This window comes from Paramisgurnus dabryanus, chromosome 2, assembly GCF_030506205.2.
Source record: "Paramisgurnus dabryanus chromosome 2, PD_genome_1.1, whole genome shotgun sequence".
In the NCBI taxonomy this organism is placed as follows: Eukaryota; Metazoa; Chordata; class Actinopteri; order Cypriniformes; family Cobitidae; genus Paramisgurnus; species Paramisgurnus dabryanus.
In genome coordinates, this window is record NC_133338.1 from 20,058,585 (window position 1) to 20,071,485 (window position 12,901).

The window sequence follows — 12,901 nt, forward strand, 5'->3', positions numbered from 1 at the left end:
CAACAAAGCTGGTGATGTTGGCCTAAGACTTTTGCACAGTACTGTATGTTGACTGCATTAGTTATAGATATATCAGCATGGGGCTAAAACTCTACCTGCTTGGCCATATATGTTATTAAAATACATTTATATTAAATTTTTGTGTAATATTAAACTGTACATGTGAAAATGATTTGCAGCATCCAGGTTACCGTTAGTTTTGAGCGGTTTGTTATATGGGTATAACAAACCTGCAAATGTTGCAACAGTCCAATCAGAATTAAGCATTCCAAAGAGCTGCGTAATAAGAGCACATAACAAATGCTTAGACGATTAAAAGTTAATATCATGTATAAAATAATCATTTAATAGAATTTTCTTTTTGTGGAGTTCTGTGTGGTCCTGGATGTAAAAAAGTCGACCAGTAATTTTATCTGTCACACACGCCCTTTATTCCACAGCTTTCTGATAAAACTACTCTTCTGAAGCTCTGTGTTGAGTTTTGTCCCCTGACCTTGTGTTTTAGGAAACCGACAGCAGTAATGCACATTATTAAAACTGTGAGTGTATGCATGTGTCTTCAATGGATTGTCCTTGTCCTTTTATTACTGCAAACAAATTCTTTGATCTTTGCCCAGAATGACTCTCACCACTGCAGTGGATAACCTCCTCCGGAATACAATATAACGCATAGACTAACACTTTCATCCACACATCCAGATGCAGATGCCACAGACATGAGAAAAAACGTGCTCGCGCGCGCACACACACACAAATTTTCACTCACTCTCGCTCTCAGTCTCTCTGCAGTACTCAGGTTGCAATTATCCTCTTTGGCTGGAGTGTTTTGATGGTATAATTGCCATGGACACTGAGGAGAGAGGGATTGGTGAGTGAGAGACAGAATGAGGGACAGAGAGGGAGAGAGAGGGACATCGAGAGCCGACACTCTCAGCATGCTAATGCTCAAACACACTCCATCTCCCCCTTTTTTCCTTTTTGTCACTCTCTTCATCGCTCTCACACACACACACAGGTGCAGTAACCTCTCTTTATTCCACATTCTCTCCAGGCAGCCAAACAGCAAGTACGCCCAATGGGAGAGATAGACAACAATGTATAGGAGAGGGGGGAAATAGGAATATTTTCCATCAACTGAAAATAGAGATGATCCTTTAGTTCTCTCCTCTAGCTCTCTATAACCTTTTCTGTCCTTTATATTCATTCCTTACTTTTGTTCTGACTTTAGAAAGAGCCACATGATGGCCTTAACCAATGGGGATTTATCTGACATTAATGTCTTGATTATACTATAGTTTATCTATCTATCTATCCATCCATCCATCCATCCATCCATCCATCTTATAGACCTAGGGCAGAACAGTGACATCTGGTGTTGTATTAAATAAACTGCACTTAACATTAAATTAAAATAGGCTATATATGTATTTTCTCAATATAGAAACTTGGTCTAGTGTGCATGATTCTGAATATTATTGCAAAAGAAAAAATGTTGGTCTTTCTCAATTGCCATCAAAAGGTTATAATTTGTTTCGTCTAAGAAAGTCTTTGGGTTGATCTCAATTAGGCAACGCAGGTTATTGGTCAATGTTAAAGGTCCCGAAGAATGCATTGAAATAATATGTTAAATTGTTCTCTGATATCTACATAGAAGGTGTGTGGCTTTATTAAGTGCAAAAGTTATCTAGAAATGGTTTTACATGTCCATTTACAACCCTAGGATTTGCCTTCAGAATTAAATTCTATTATTACCTTATTTGAAAGGGTCATGAATAATAATGCTCTGCTCTGATTGGCTGTTTCACAGAGCAGCTCTTTCAGTAGCTCTATGTGTGTGTAAAGAGACTTTATGTCTGAGCCTGTATCAGACGAACATACAGAATTTGAGGAATAATCAATTGTTTGGAGATTGTTAATGAACATTTCTGCAGTGATAAGTTGGTGGTTTTTTGGTGTGGACCTCCAAAATGTAACTTTAACGTCAATAGTAGAACTTTAGCCTAAACGCTAACATATAGCATTAACTAGCATATAGCGCTAACTCAGCAGTCAAAACTTTTGTCTTTGCGTATATCACAACTGTAACGTCAGTTTTACATTCTACAGCACCTTTAAGCAATAGTCAAATAGTGAAGTTAATATAATATCATACAAACATTTTGAAAATCAAGTGTTTCTTTTCACTATCCAATCATTCCTGATAGATTACCATATTTATTTTGTTGAATATTTGTTTTGCAATTGCCTATACATGTGATTGGTTTAAAATTTAAAAACAGGCAGATTCCATTTAAGGACTTATTCGGTTGGTTCAGACAACTGTCAGTTAGTTACACAATGACTTAATTTACACAGCACTTGAACCATTGGTTAAAACAAAATATAACTTGAAATCCGATTTTTTTTTTAAATAAAAGTAGTTTCCAGTTCACACTGATCAAAAAGTGTTATAAATCATTTTAAGGTAAAAGGCGAAAAAACAAATAAAAATTAGCGTTTTTGAATTTACAGTGCAGGAGCGCAAAACTGTTCAGAACCAGAACGGGGCACCATCCTGCTGGATGGTACTACAATAGTAACTATTTGGGTAAACGGGAATGTAAGTGTGGGAGTCAAGTGTATGTGTGTGTATGTTGACTGTGTGGGTGGCGAGTTTCACTCAAGAGGGAAAGTGTGGCAGATTTGTTTGAATATATATACGCGTTAGCTAAAACTCAGTCCAAAGTGTGCAAGTGGGAGTGTGCTTGAGTATCCGAGGTTTGTGCTAGTGTGTGTGCTTCAATTGTTTTTCTATGTATTCTGGTTGTGAGTGGGAGTCTGTAAGAGAAGTCTTTCTGCATGCTCTAGGACTTCAGCAATCTTCCTCTTCACTGAATCCTTCCTTTTTAAATCCACATCTCCTAGTGAAAGAAAAAATAGCAGAGGGAGAACAAAAAAGTGTTAAAAATGATGTTATGAGCTCCAGTTTCATCCTTTCATTTAAATATTTAGCATAACATCCAAACAGAGCTGAACTGCATGGAAAAACAAACATTTCATTTAATGTATGCGTCAAAATTATGTTCAGAGAAAACTGGCATTTGGTTAATTAATAATTTGCATATTGCGACTATTTTTCTGTTTATTTTTATTTCAATTCAACTAAGGGAGCTTAGCTACAAGTCTCATTGCCTGGCAAAAGCAGACTCTGAATTTTGAATTTGAATTTTACCTCAATAGTAGATCCTTCAGGGTCTCACAAAAAAGGAAAGATACCCAAATCCATTCACATGGTCACTGAGGTACCTCAGGGATCAGTGCTTGGTCCCTTCCTGCTCTCTATACACACAACATCACTAGGACTTATTATACAGGCACATTTTTCCTACCACTGACTGTACCTTCATGAATCTCAGCCTGCCTGGAAGACATCTCAGCTTGATTAAATCAACACCACCTTTAAATCAACCTAGCTTCTTATCTTCTTAGCCCGACCCAACAATGTGGCTCAAAACAGCTTTCTTCCTCTTTCTCTACTGAATGCTGGACTACTGAATAGAAAATTGCACCATCATGTCCTTACTCTCTGAACAGTTCTTCTTCTCTTCAGTGCACTTCTCATGCACATTAATGCCTACTGAAGATGAATCACTTCATTGTATTTTTGGAAGTCGGTTTGAATAAAACCATCTACCAAATGTTTTCTGTAAATTTAGATATGAAATGATCATAACTTGTGAAGTATCAGGCCCAATTATAGTATGTGGCTTACAGTGTCTGTCCTCATTGGATGCATTAGGAATGAACTCTCAGTTTACTATCTACTGGATAGTATAGACTACACACTTCCTACTTATAGGCATGGGCTGGTTTGAGATTTGGACAGCATGATAAAACCTACCACAGTTTCACGGTACTAAAACATAAAAACCATGTCTGCAAATGTTTCCTACAATATCAGACTCAAGACTCAACTTTATTGTCCCTTTTAGGGAAACTAAAATCGCTTCAGGCTGCCAGGATAACACAAGTCACATCCATATCAGTAAATACTAATATAATTATACACTTCCTTAATAAAAAATAAAACAAATAAAATCCCTATACACATTAAAAGTTAAAACACACATAGAAACATTGTTTAAATAGCAAACACCTTCTCCATGGAGCAATTTAATAGTTTTATGGCCACAGTCACAAATGAGTTGCGAGTTTTTGTCCTGCATTCAGGAAGTCTAAAGCGACAACCTGATGGCAACATCTGGAACTCAGTAGTGGATGATCTGCAGTACTGAGAATAACCTGAGACGTCTTTAAAACATAAAATCTGATTTACCCCAGTTTTTTTCCCTGCCAGATTCACCAGTGAACTTATTTTGATCTGTCAGATTCAGTACCCCAAACCATGCCAATAATACAAAAGGAAAGAACTGATTCTATATTTCTATATTCTAAATTCTATATTTTTATTGATTCTACAGGGCTCAACGCAAATAATTTTTTTTACTGGCCCAGTCGGGCCAGTGGTTCAGGTTTTTACTTGCCCTGCCAAAATGTTCACTGGCCCCAATAAAAAACTGTCAGTGTCACATATTTAAAAATAATAAATCAAAAGTCAAGTGTAATTGTATACATATACAACAGACATTTCCAACGAAAAAAGGTTCCCAACTTTTTTATTTTACCTGTAAACTGACAGAAAACTGTACAAAATATTGCAACGTTTCTTTTGTTGTGTTTTACCCAAGTAAATGTCTGCTTCCAAGATGTTAAATAATATACATTGATGAAAGTATATTTTAGTGACTGAGGGTGAAGCACTGGCCCAATCGGGCAAGTGACAATACTTTTTACTGGCCCGAACGTCTCTCACGCTTGCCCCGGGCAACCGGGCAGTCCTTTATGTTGAGCCCTGTTCTATATATTTTTTATTGTTTATAAAACACAATCATCATAATACGACATTTTATTTACCTCAAGAAAAACAGTCTTTAGTTTACTTTTTATGACATCTAACTGCATGGGTGTGTTCTTTGTAAAAAGATCTCTTTGGGTTTGAAACTGTGACTTTTTCAAACTGCGGTAAACCTTGAAATTGGTAACCGGCCCATGCCTACTTTCTACCATTAAAAACATAGTAAGTAAAATACCCACTTGAATGTCTCTAGAAGAAGGCATAACCATAGACTTTCAAGCATTTTCAGAGCATATTAACCACTACAAGGGAGCTTTAAGTGATGCCCACTAGTTCTACATCTCCAATACCTTCATCTGCTTAATAACTTTACTCTAAAAAACACCACTCAAATAAGTGAAATAATCAAAAAAATCTAAATTCCTATTCTTGCCAGTTAGACCCTGCACCTACATTCCTTCTGAAACACTGTATCACTGTCATTTGTGCTCCTATTTCATATCTTGTTAATACATCTCTTATCTCTGATAATCTTCGGATTTCTTTAAAGACTGCTGCTATTACACCTGTCCTTAAAAACAATCCTTGACCAAACCGACTTTAGTAACTACTGCCCAATTTCTAATCTACCATTAGTTTAAAAAATAATAGAAAAGGCTGTGGCCGCTCAACTTAAAGGGGACAGAGAATGAAAAACCATTTTTACCTTGTCTTTGTTGAATAATGGTAGTCTACCCGCATTCACGAACATACAAAAAGTGCTAGACATGCTAAACATCTCAGTCTCATAGAAATTCCTCTTTTAGAAATGTCAGCCAGAAAACGGCCCAATCTGAAAAACTGATGCTTATGACATCACACGCATCTCACTGCCCCTCCACGTTAAAATAATTGGCTACTTTTTTGAGTGTCAGCAAAGTCAGCCAATCAGTAATGAGATTGCAAGTTAAGCCAGTAGGGGGAGCCAAATAGGTGCAAAACCACTTGTTTAAAATCCCCCACCCTAATAGAGCTATCTGAGAGAGGTTTTTAGGAAGCATCTAAGGCATTACAGACCCAAACAAAATTTTTTTTGTCTACATGTCAAATCACAGAACAAGGATAAATACCCCGTTCAATCATTCTATATCACCTTTAAATCTTTTCTGGCTCACAATAATCATTTTGACTGGATTTGAATGTTTTCAATCTGGATTCCGACCAAATCACAGTACAGAGACAGCTTTAGTAAAAGTTACTAATGATCTCCTCCTATCTGGTGATTCCAGCAACGTTTCCTTACTGATCTCACTCGATCTCACCTAAGCGTCCGATACCGTCTGCCACAGATTATTACTGACACGCCTCTCAGAGATTGGTATCTCTGGATCAGCGCTATCCTGGTTTTCCTCCTATCTGACAAACAGACAATGTTTTATTTCTATGGACAAATATAAATCGCCCCCTGTCCAACTCAGATAAGGTGTCCCTCAAGGTTCAGTTCTCAGACCATTACTATTCAACATCTATATCATGCTTATTGGACAAATTATCAGCAGTAACCGTTTTCAGTACCACTGTTATGTTGATGATAATCGGATCTATACTGCCTGCCAACCGGACTCCATTAACCAGATCGCATCAATCTCAGCATGTGTCAGTGAGCTGAAGACCAGGGGCCTCATTTATAAAGAGTGTGTACGCACAAAACGGGGCTGGAAACGTATGTACGCCAGTTCCCATGCAAAGATTATGATCTATAAAAAAACTTAATGGGAGAATGAGCTTGCAATGTAGGATCTGAGGATGATTCATGTACGCACACTTGCAGGTGATCTGTGATTTATAAAGGGAACATTGCTTTTTTATAAGTCTTAATATTTTTTGGCTTTTGTGCGTAAGTAGACTTTTAGTAAGGATCCTACGCACAGTTTTTTAAATGAGGCCCCTGGCTAGCTTAAACCTGACCAAAACTGAAATCTTAATTACTGGCCCCCCAACCCTAACAAAAAACTCTCCTAGCTTTAACCTCGGTCCTACATCTATCATCCCATCTGTCACTATCAAAAATGTAGGTATCAATTTAGACCCCTCTCTGTCTTTAGATCCCAACATTAGTAGCCTCACTAAAGCCGCAACTCCGCCGAATTACTAAACTTCGGCCATACATCAGTCTTGCAATACATTCAAAACTCTGCTGCAAGAACTCTGTACCCAGATTCAGACTATCAGCTATGGGTGGCAGGCAGTGTTGGATAAAGTTACTTTTAAAGGTGACATAGAATGATTGAACGGAGTATTTATCCTTGTTCTGTGATGTGACATGTAGACAAAAAAATTTTTGTTTGGGTCTGTAATGCTTTAGAAGCTTCCTAAAAACCTCTCTCAGATAGCTCTATTAGGGTGGGGGATTTTAAACAAGTGGTTTTGCAACTATTTGGCTCCCCCTACTGGCTTAACTTGCAATCTCATTACTGATTGGCTGACTTTGCTGCCACTCAAAAAATGTAGCCAATTATTTTAAAGTGGAGGGGCAGTTAGATGCCTGTGATGTCATAAGCATCAGTTTTTCAGATTGGGCCGTTTTCTGGCTGACATTTCTAAAAGAGGAATTTCTATGAGACTAGGATGTTTAGAATGTCTAGCATTTTTTGTATGTTTGTGAATGTTGGTAGACTACCATTATTCAACAAAGACAAGGTAAAAATGGTTTTTCATTCTCTGTCCCCTTTAAAAGTAATGCAATATTACGTTTCTCTCCAAAAAAGTAACTATGTTTTCTAATTCTTAAGCTTTCTGTGTGTATATATAAATACCTGACCTCCTGCGATGTGCAACTGCAATTGCTAATGTTTTGGACTGTAGCAAATGACTACCACCTATTTCTATGTTCTCTTTAAGTGTATAATGTTTGCTGTATTATAACTGTTTTTATAAAGCATCCTTGAGCATGGGAAAAGCGCTATAGAAATTAAACATATTAATATTATTATTATTAAAATAGGCCTTATGCAATATACTACCTTACAATACAGTGTTTCATGATTTTAGCTTTCAGTCATAAACTTACTTCCTGTTCATTACACAGAAAATGTAAGTCAAGCTCATTGCACTGTGGGATAAAGTTTTTCTCACATGCTGTATTGGTGCTACATTAACAAATTTATTATCCCGGTATTCCATGCAGAAATTATATTAGTATGAGAATAATAAGAATAGCAAGTTAAAATGCATTTTTCTCTAACCTTGAACTCCTTTCATCAGTATATCGACAGCTGTTCGGTATCGTTGTACTGCTGCGCTGTAATCGGCCGCTCTCTCTCGCTCTTGGGCAGCATTCAGCTCTTCAGTGGCCTGAGACACATAGCATGCATCTCTATCAGGCTCAGAGCCATTTGCGCTGGTCAAAGGGACTGAGAGAAGTTCAGCGTGCCGGGGTGATCCGTACTGTTGTTCTGAGGGATTAAAAGTAAAGAACCAGTGAATTTGAGAACCACAAAAAGTGTTTACATTGAAATTTTGATATCTAGATCTGATAAGAGTCACTTCAACCTTCTTTGGCACATGGGTCAAAAATTGCCAGGTCTGTATCTGACAGCAAAGGAAGAGACTTGTCTGTATGTTCCTCCAGTCCCGAATCAAACAGCGAATCAAAATCCTCTAATTCATCGACTGGAGAATCCGGACTTTTCGGAGATGGACAGTCATCTGAAAGTTAAAGAGAATGAAAGGAGCTTTCAGCCATAATTTATTTCAAAATAAAACTGAAAAGATTTCTTTATCATACTAACCTGTATTTTCTATTGCAGCAGAGCATTGATCTGTGGCATTGTTCTGATGGCCTTTAATCTCTTCCTCTTTATCGTTTTCTTTCTGTTCCTGTATTTGTGAAGTCTCTTGTGCTAAGCTGCTTTCCGTGTCAATGAGGGCCTCGAGAGCAATCTCAGGCTTGGCTAAATCTGTTAGTCTTTGGTTGGACTGTAGTTCCTGGGCCTGGATCGGAGCTTCCCTCCCTGTCTCCTCTTCAGCCAAGAGCCCAGTGTCTCTCTCAGGTAATGGAATTAGAGGAGGTGGCAAAGTTGTGGCAATGGTGGACGTGTCCAAAGGTCTTCTCACCTCTCCTCCCTGTGAGACAGAAAAGGGGATCCATTGAGACTTAGGGGGTCAAATTTTGATCATAATTTCCCAAACATTCATGCGTCTCACCCGGAAAAATTCTTTGAGCTGAGGGCTGTTGTACAAAGCGGGAATTTTAGTTGCAAAGACCAGCATCACCTCAGCTGCGTTTCTTCTCTCTTCAATCACTGCCTCATCAAAACGCCCTGTGTGAACCAAGAAAGAGAGAGGTGAGGGAAGACAAACTTTAACTTTAAATGAATATCAAACTGAACGCAATGTACAGTTTTGTTTCATTGAGAAACAAATTTCAAGTCAAGTTCTGTTGGCCTTACCAAAAACTTGTGCGCGTGGAAATGGGGGAAACTCTTCCAGCCGTCTAAACAGATTCCTGTGAGTGTACGCCAGTTCTCCATGTAACTTCTTTATCTCTGAGTATCTTTTCCACACCACTACCTGTCAATCAACCCAACATTCACATGCAATAATGCAAAGCCACTGGAAGTAAATGCACATGTACACATATGCAAATTTGATCATACCTCTTTAACATTCTCTGGCTGCGTCTTTGACACAAACTATGGAAAAAGAGACATGTGCAAGTAAGTTTTGTACCATGTGGTAAAAGTATTTATAGGAGATAAAGGGGGATAAAGGAAAGGGCTGATGCATGTGACACTTAAAAATGTCACGAGGTCTTATTCAAGATGCCTTTTTATCACGAGTTTCACAGATCATACCAATGGTTATTAAATTTCTGTGAGGCAAGAAACAGTGTGGCATTTATTAAACACAGATCGCTTCAGTTACTTGAGTTACATGATCATCAGACATCACTATCAGTGACAGCTCAGTGACAACAGCCAAGTCTAATATTAACTATTCAGTATATGTTATTATTATTTTGTTTAAAGGTATAAATATGATAATAAGGTGAAAAATAGAGCTAACATTACTGACCCTGGCTGTTACTTTATATTCCGTGTGTCCTTTCTCGTGTGTGCGTGGATCTGTTACAGTAAAGAAGCGGTGATATTCCTCTGTTTTGGTCTTCCGAGACATCGCTTTCATATAAATATGTTTAAAAATAAATTAACATAAAGACAGCCATGCAATCAAGTGACCGTGACTGGCACTGTGTTGGATTGTTGACAGTTTTGGACATCTACTTCCTGCATTCTGACAAACGCATGCGCACAATTTTTTGGAGCCTTTCAAAATAAAAGTCACGTTAGCTCAATGCATTTAATGATTTTATTCGTTGGTATAAACGTGACACACAATATTTAATTGGAAAGTAATACAAAAGGTTGACATCGGAAATACACTATTAAAAATATAAAGAACTCCAAAACAAAAACGATGAAAAACAAAATTGATTATTTTACATTGTGTATTAAATCTGCCAAAGCTTGAACTGCCAGAAGTACTAAAATAAACACTTGAAATTAATAGTAAACAAAATACAACAACAATTTTTCATTAAACTTCATTAATTTAAATTAATTCTTCAACTTCTTTCATGTATAAGGTATTTTTTCTTCTAAATGTTACACCATCCTTTTTGTCTTGGATGGAACTTGCCACTGTTACATGTATTGTATCTTTGAAAATTATATGTAAAAATATCTTAAATAAAATGTATTTTCTATTATTCAGTCCTGGTTGGTCTCACCACCACACTCTGTATACAAAAACCGCCTATGTGGACACCCCTTTCTTTTAAACTCTGTTATATGCAATATAAAACGATAGATCATTTTAGATCATTCTGTGCTTACTTTGCTACAGCAGTTTGGTGAGGTTTATAAAGACGTCCTGTCAATGGTTGATATAGCACACAATTTTCTAGAATGTTACTGTACTGTGGTAGCACTAACATTTGCCCCCCAGTCACAAAGGGCAATTTTCACAAAACCAGTCATAGAGGGCAAAATTTATGCATAATTCGACAGTTTAATAAATAAGCTTTCCATTGATGTATGGTTTGTTAGGATGACAATATTAGGCCGAGATACAACTTTTGAAAATCTGGAATCTTATGGTGCAAAAAATCTAAATATTGAGAAAATCACATTTAAAGTAGTCCAAAACATGCATTCACTTACAAAAATAATGTTTTAATATATTTACATTAATAAATGTACTACAAATATACCAGTGCGACTTAAGACTCCAGGACCACATTCAGAGGCGATTCTAGGGTTAGAGCTTTAGGGGTGCTGAGCACCCAATGAGCTCCGCTGCCACCACCCGCTCTTTTTTCCTACAGAAACCAATAATATGTTTATTGTAAAATAGCTATCATTTTAACATTGGTTCTACTAACTCCAAAATAAAGATTTTTTTGGAGACCTTTCAGGCATGAAAATGGGTCAGGGGTGAAAAAGATGAGAAGAGAGCATGCTCCCCCTTAGAATTTTTTTTAAATAATATATTTTAAAGCATCAATCTGATGAGTTTTCAGATGCATTTTTTTTGCCAACCTTTTTATTTCTAATTAATGGTGAGCTAGCACATTTTTGCCATTAATGCCATATTAAAGTCTCAGGACAAAAGGTGGGCTACACCAGCAGTGTGGGTATGGTTTTATGTGAATATACAGTGTATCGTTTTAAGCCTTTGTCAAAATGACAAATCTCCTAATTTATAACTTTTATGCCTACAACATATGGTAGGTTTATTAATAGTTTGTTAATTTGCAGCTTTTCTTTTAACAGTCCTTTAATTGAACCATTACCTTTACTATATGTCTAAAACAAAACACTTGTGACTCCTGCACTAAGGGTTAAAAACGTTATCCCCTTCATATTAGTCTATATGTGACAAACTAAAAAAATATTTATTGTCTAGTTTGATAGTCAGACAGTTAGTGATTTCACACATAACTTACCGGTAGCCTACTGGCCTACAGTGATATGTAGTTTGTTTTCACTCTGTTCCAAACGCCATGTTTTCATGACGACTGACCAGAAAAGACGCACGTGATGTCATGTTTACATGACTCCCGATTGTTAAAATAAGTCTCAAATTAACGATAAATCATACAATAAACTTCAACAATGGAGACACACGCATGCAACTACCCACTGAGACGCACTGCATGCGTATTGCGGAAGAACATTGTAACCGGCGCTACTTCTCTCCGTTTAAGTCTATGGACGAGTCACCCAGGTACTTTGCTACTCCGCAGCGCGCGGGTACCCGCCGGACTAAAATAATCCGAAAATAAACAATTATTATACGTGTACCATGGTGATTCATTATAAGACAAAAACACGGTTTGAAAGATTGATTCGTGATGTACTCGCTCATTATAAACATAACGTAAACATTTTGCAAGATTTGAACAAAAAAGTTGCATCTCAACACTTTTAACTGATTCTCACTCTGCGTGTGTTTCGCACTGAATGGTCGGGCTAAGCGATGCAGGTACAGAGAAGTAGAAGAAGAGGATGAGACCATTTGCTAAGCGGGGAGGTTTTCATTTTCTACCTTATTATTCATTTTAAACCACAAACTACGGATTATGTTTTGGACATTATTTAACCTGGTCAAAGACGAACGAACATTTTAGAATAATTAAATTTCTTGCCCCAAGTTTTAGGGGTGCTGAGCTCCTTTTTAGGGGTGCTGAAGCACCCCTAAAAAGGGGCTAGCCTCGCCCATGACCACATTTGTCTTTATAGAAATAACTGCCATTAGTTAAAAGGAGGTATCCACACTTTTGGCCATATGCAGTAAGTGTGTAAAAGTGTGCATTGCAATCTTTTTTTTTTTTCAAAATGACTCTGTTAAAATGTATTGGCTTAATCTGTAGTTATAACAAGTCAAAAAGTGCAATGTACTTTTATTTACTTATTATATTTATTCGTTATATTTACTCATTATGACTGCAGTTCAGCAGTTTAC

At 37.2% G+C, this 12,901-nt stretch overlaps 1 protein-coding gene across 1 annotated transcript; it reads right to left on the reverse strand.

The window, feature by feature from the left end:
• Window positions 1-2,194: 2,194 nt before the first annotated feature.
• Window positions 2,195-10,186, reverse strand: snx15 (sorting nexin 15). Its single transcript, XM_065269762.2, has 8 exons — window positions 9,950-10,186; window positions 9,532-9,567; window positions 9,325-9,445; window positions 9,080-9,195; window positions 8,665-8,998; window positions 8,426-8,581; window positions 8,119-8,328; window positions 2,195-2,900 (listed from the first exon to the last, which is right to left on the reverse strand). Exons 1-8 carry the CDS (start codon window positions 10,058-10,060, stop codon window positions 2,791-2,793), a joined length of 1,194 nt encoding a protein of 397 aa, XP_065125834.2. The 5' UTR covers window positions 10,061-10,186; the 3' UTR covers window positions 2,195-2,790.
• Between the last annotated feature and the right edge of the window lie 2,715 nt (window positions 10,187-12,901).

Coding starts and splice junctions, on each gene's coding strand:
- snx15 (XM_065269762.2), bottom strand. CDS start 10,060: ATGAAAGCGATGTCTCGGAAGACCAAAACAGAGGAATATCACCGCTTC. Junction 9,568..9,949: donor AATATAAAGTAACAGCCAGG/GTCAGTAATGTT, acceptor CTTTTTCCATAG/TTTGTGTCAAAGACGCAGCC. Junction 9,446..9,531: donor AGCCAGAGAATGTTAAAGAG/GTATGATCAAAT, acceptor GTTGATTGACAG/GTAGTGGTGTGGAAAAGATA.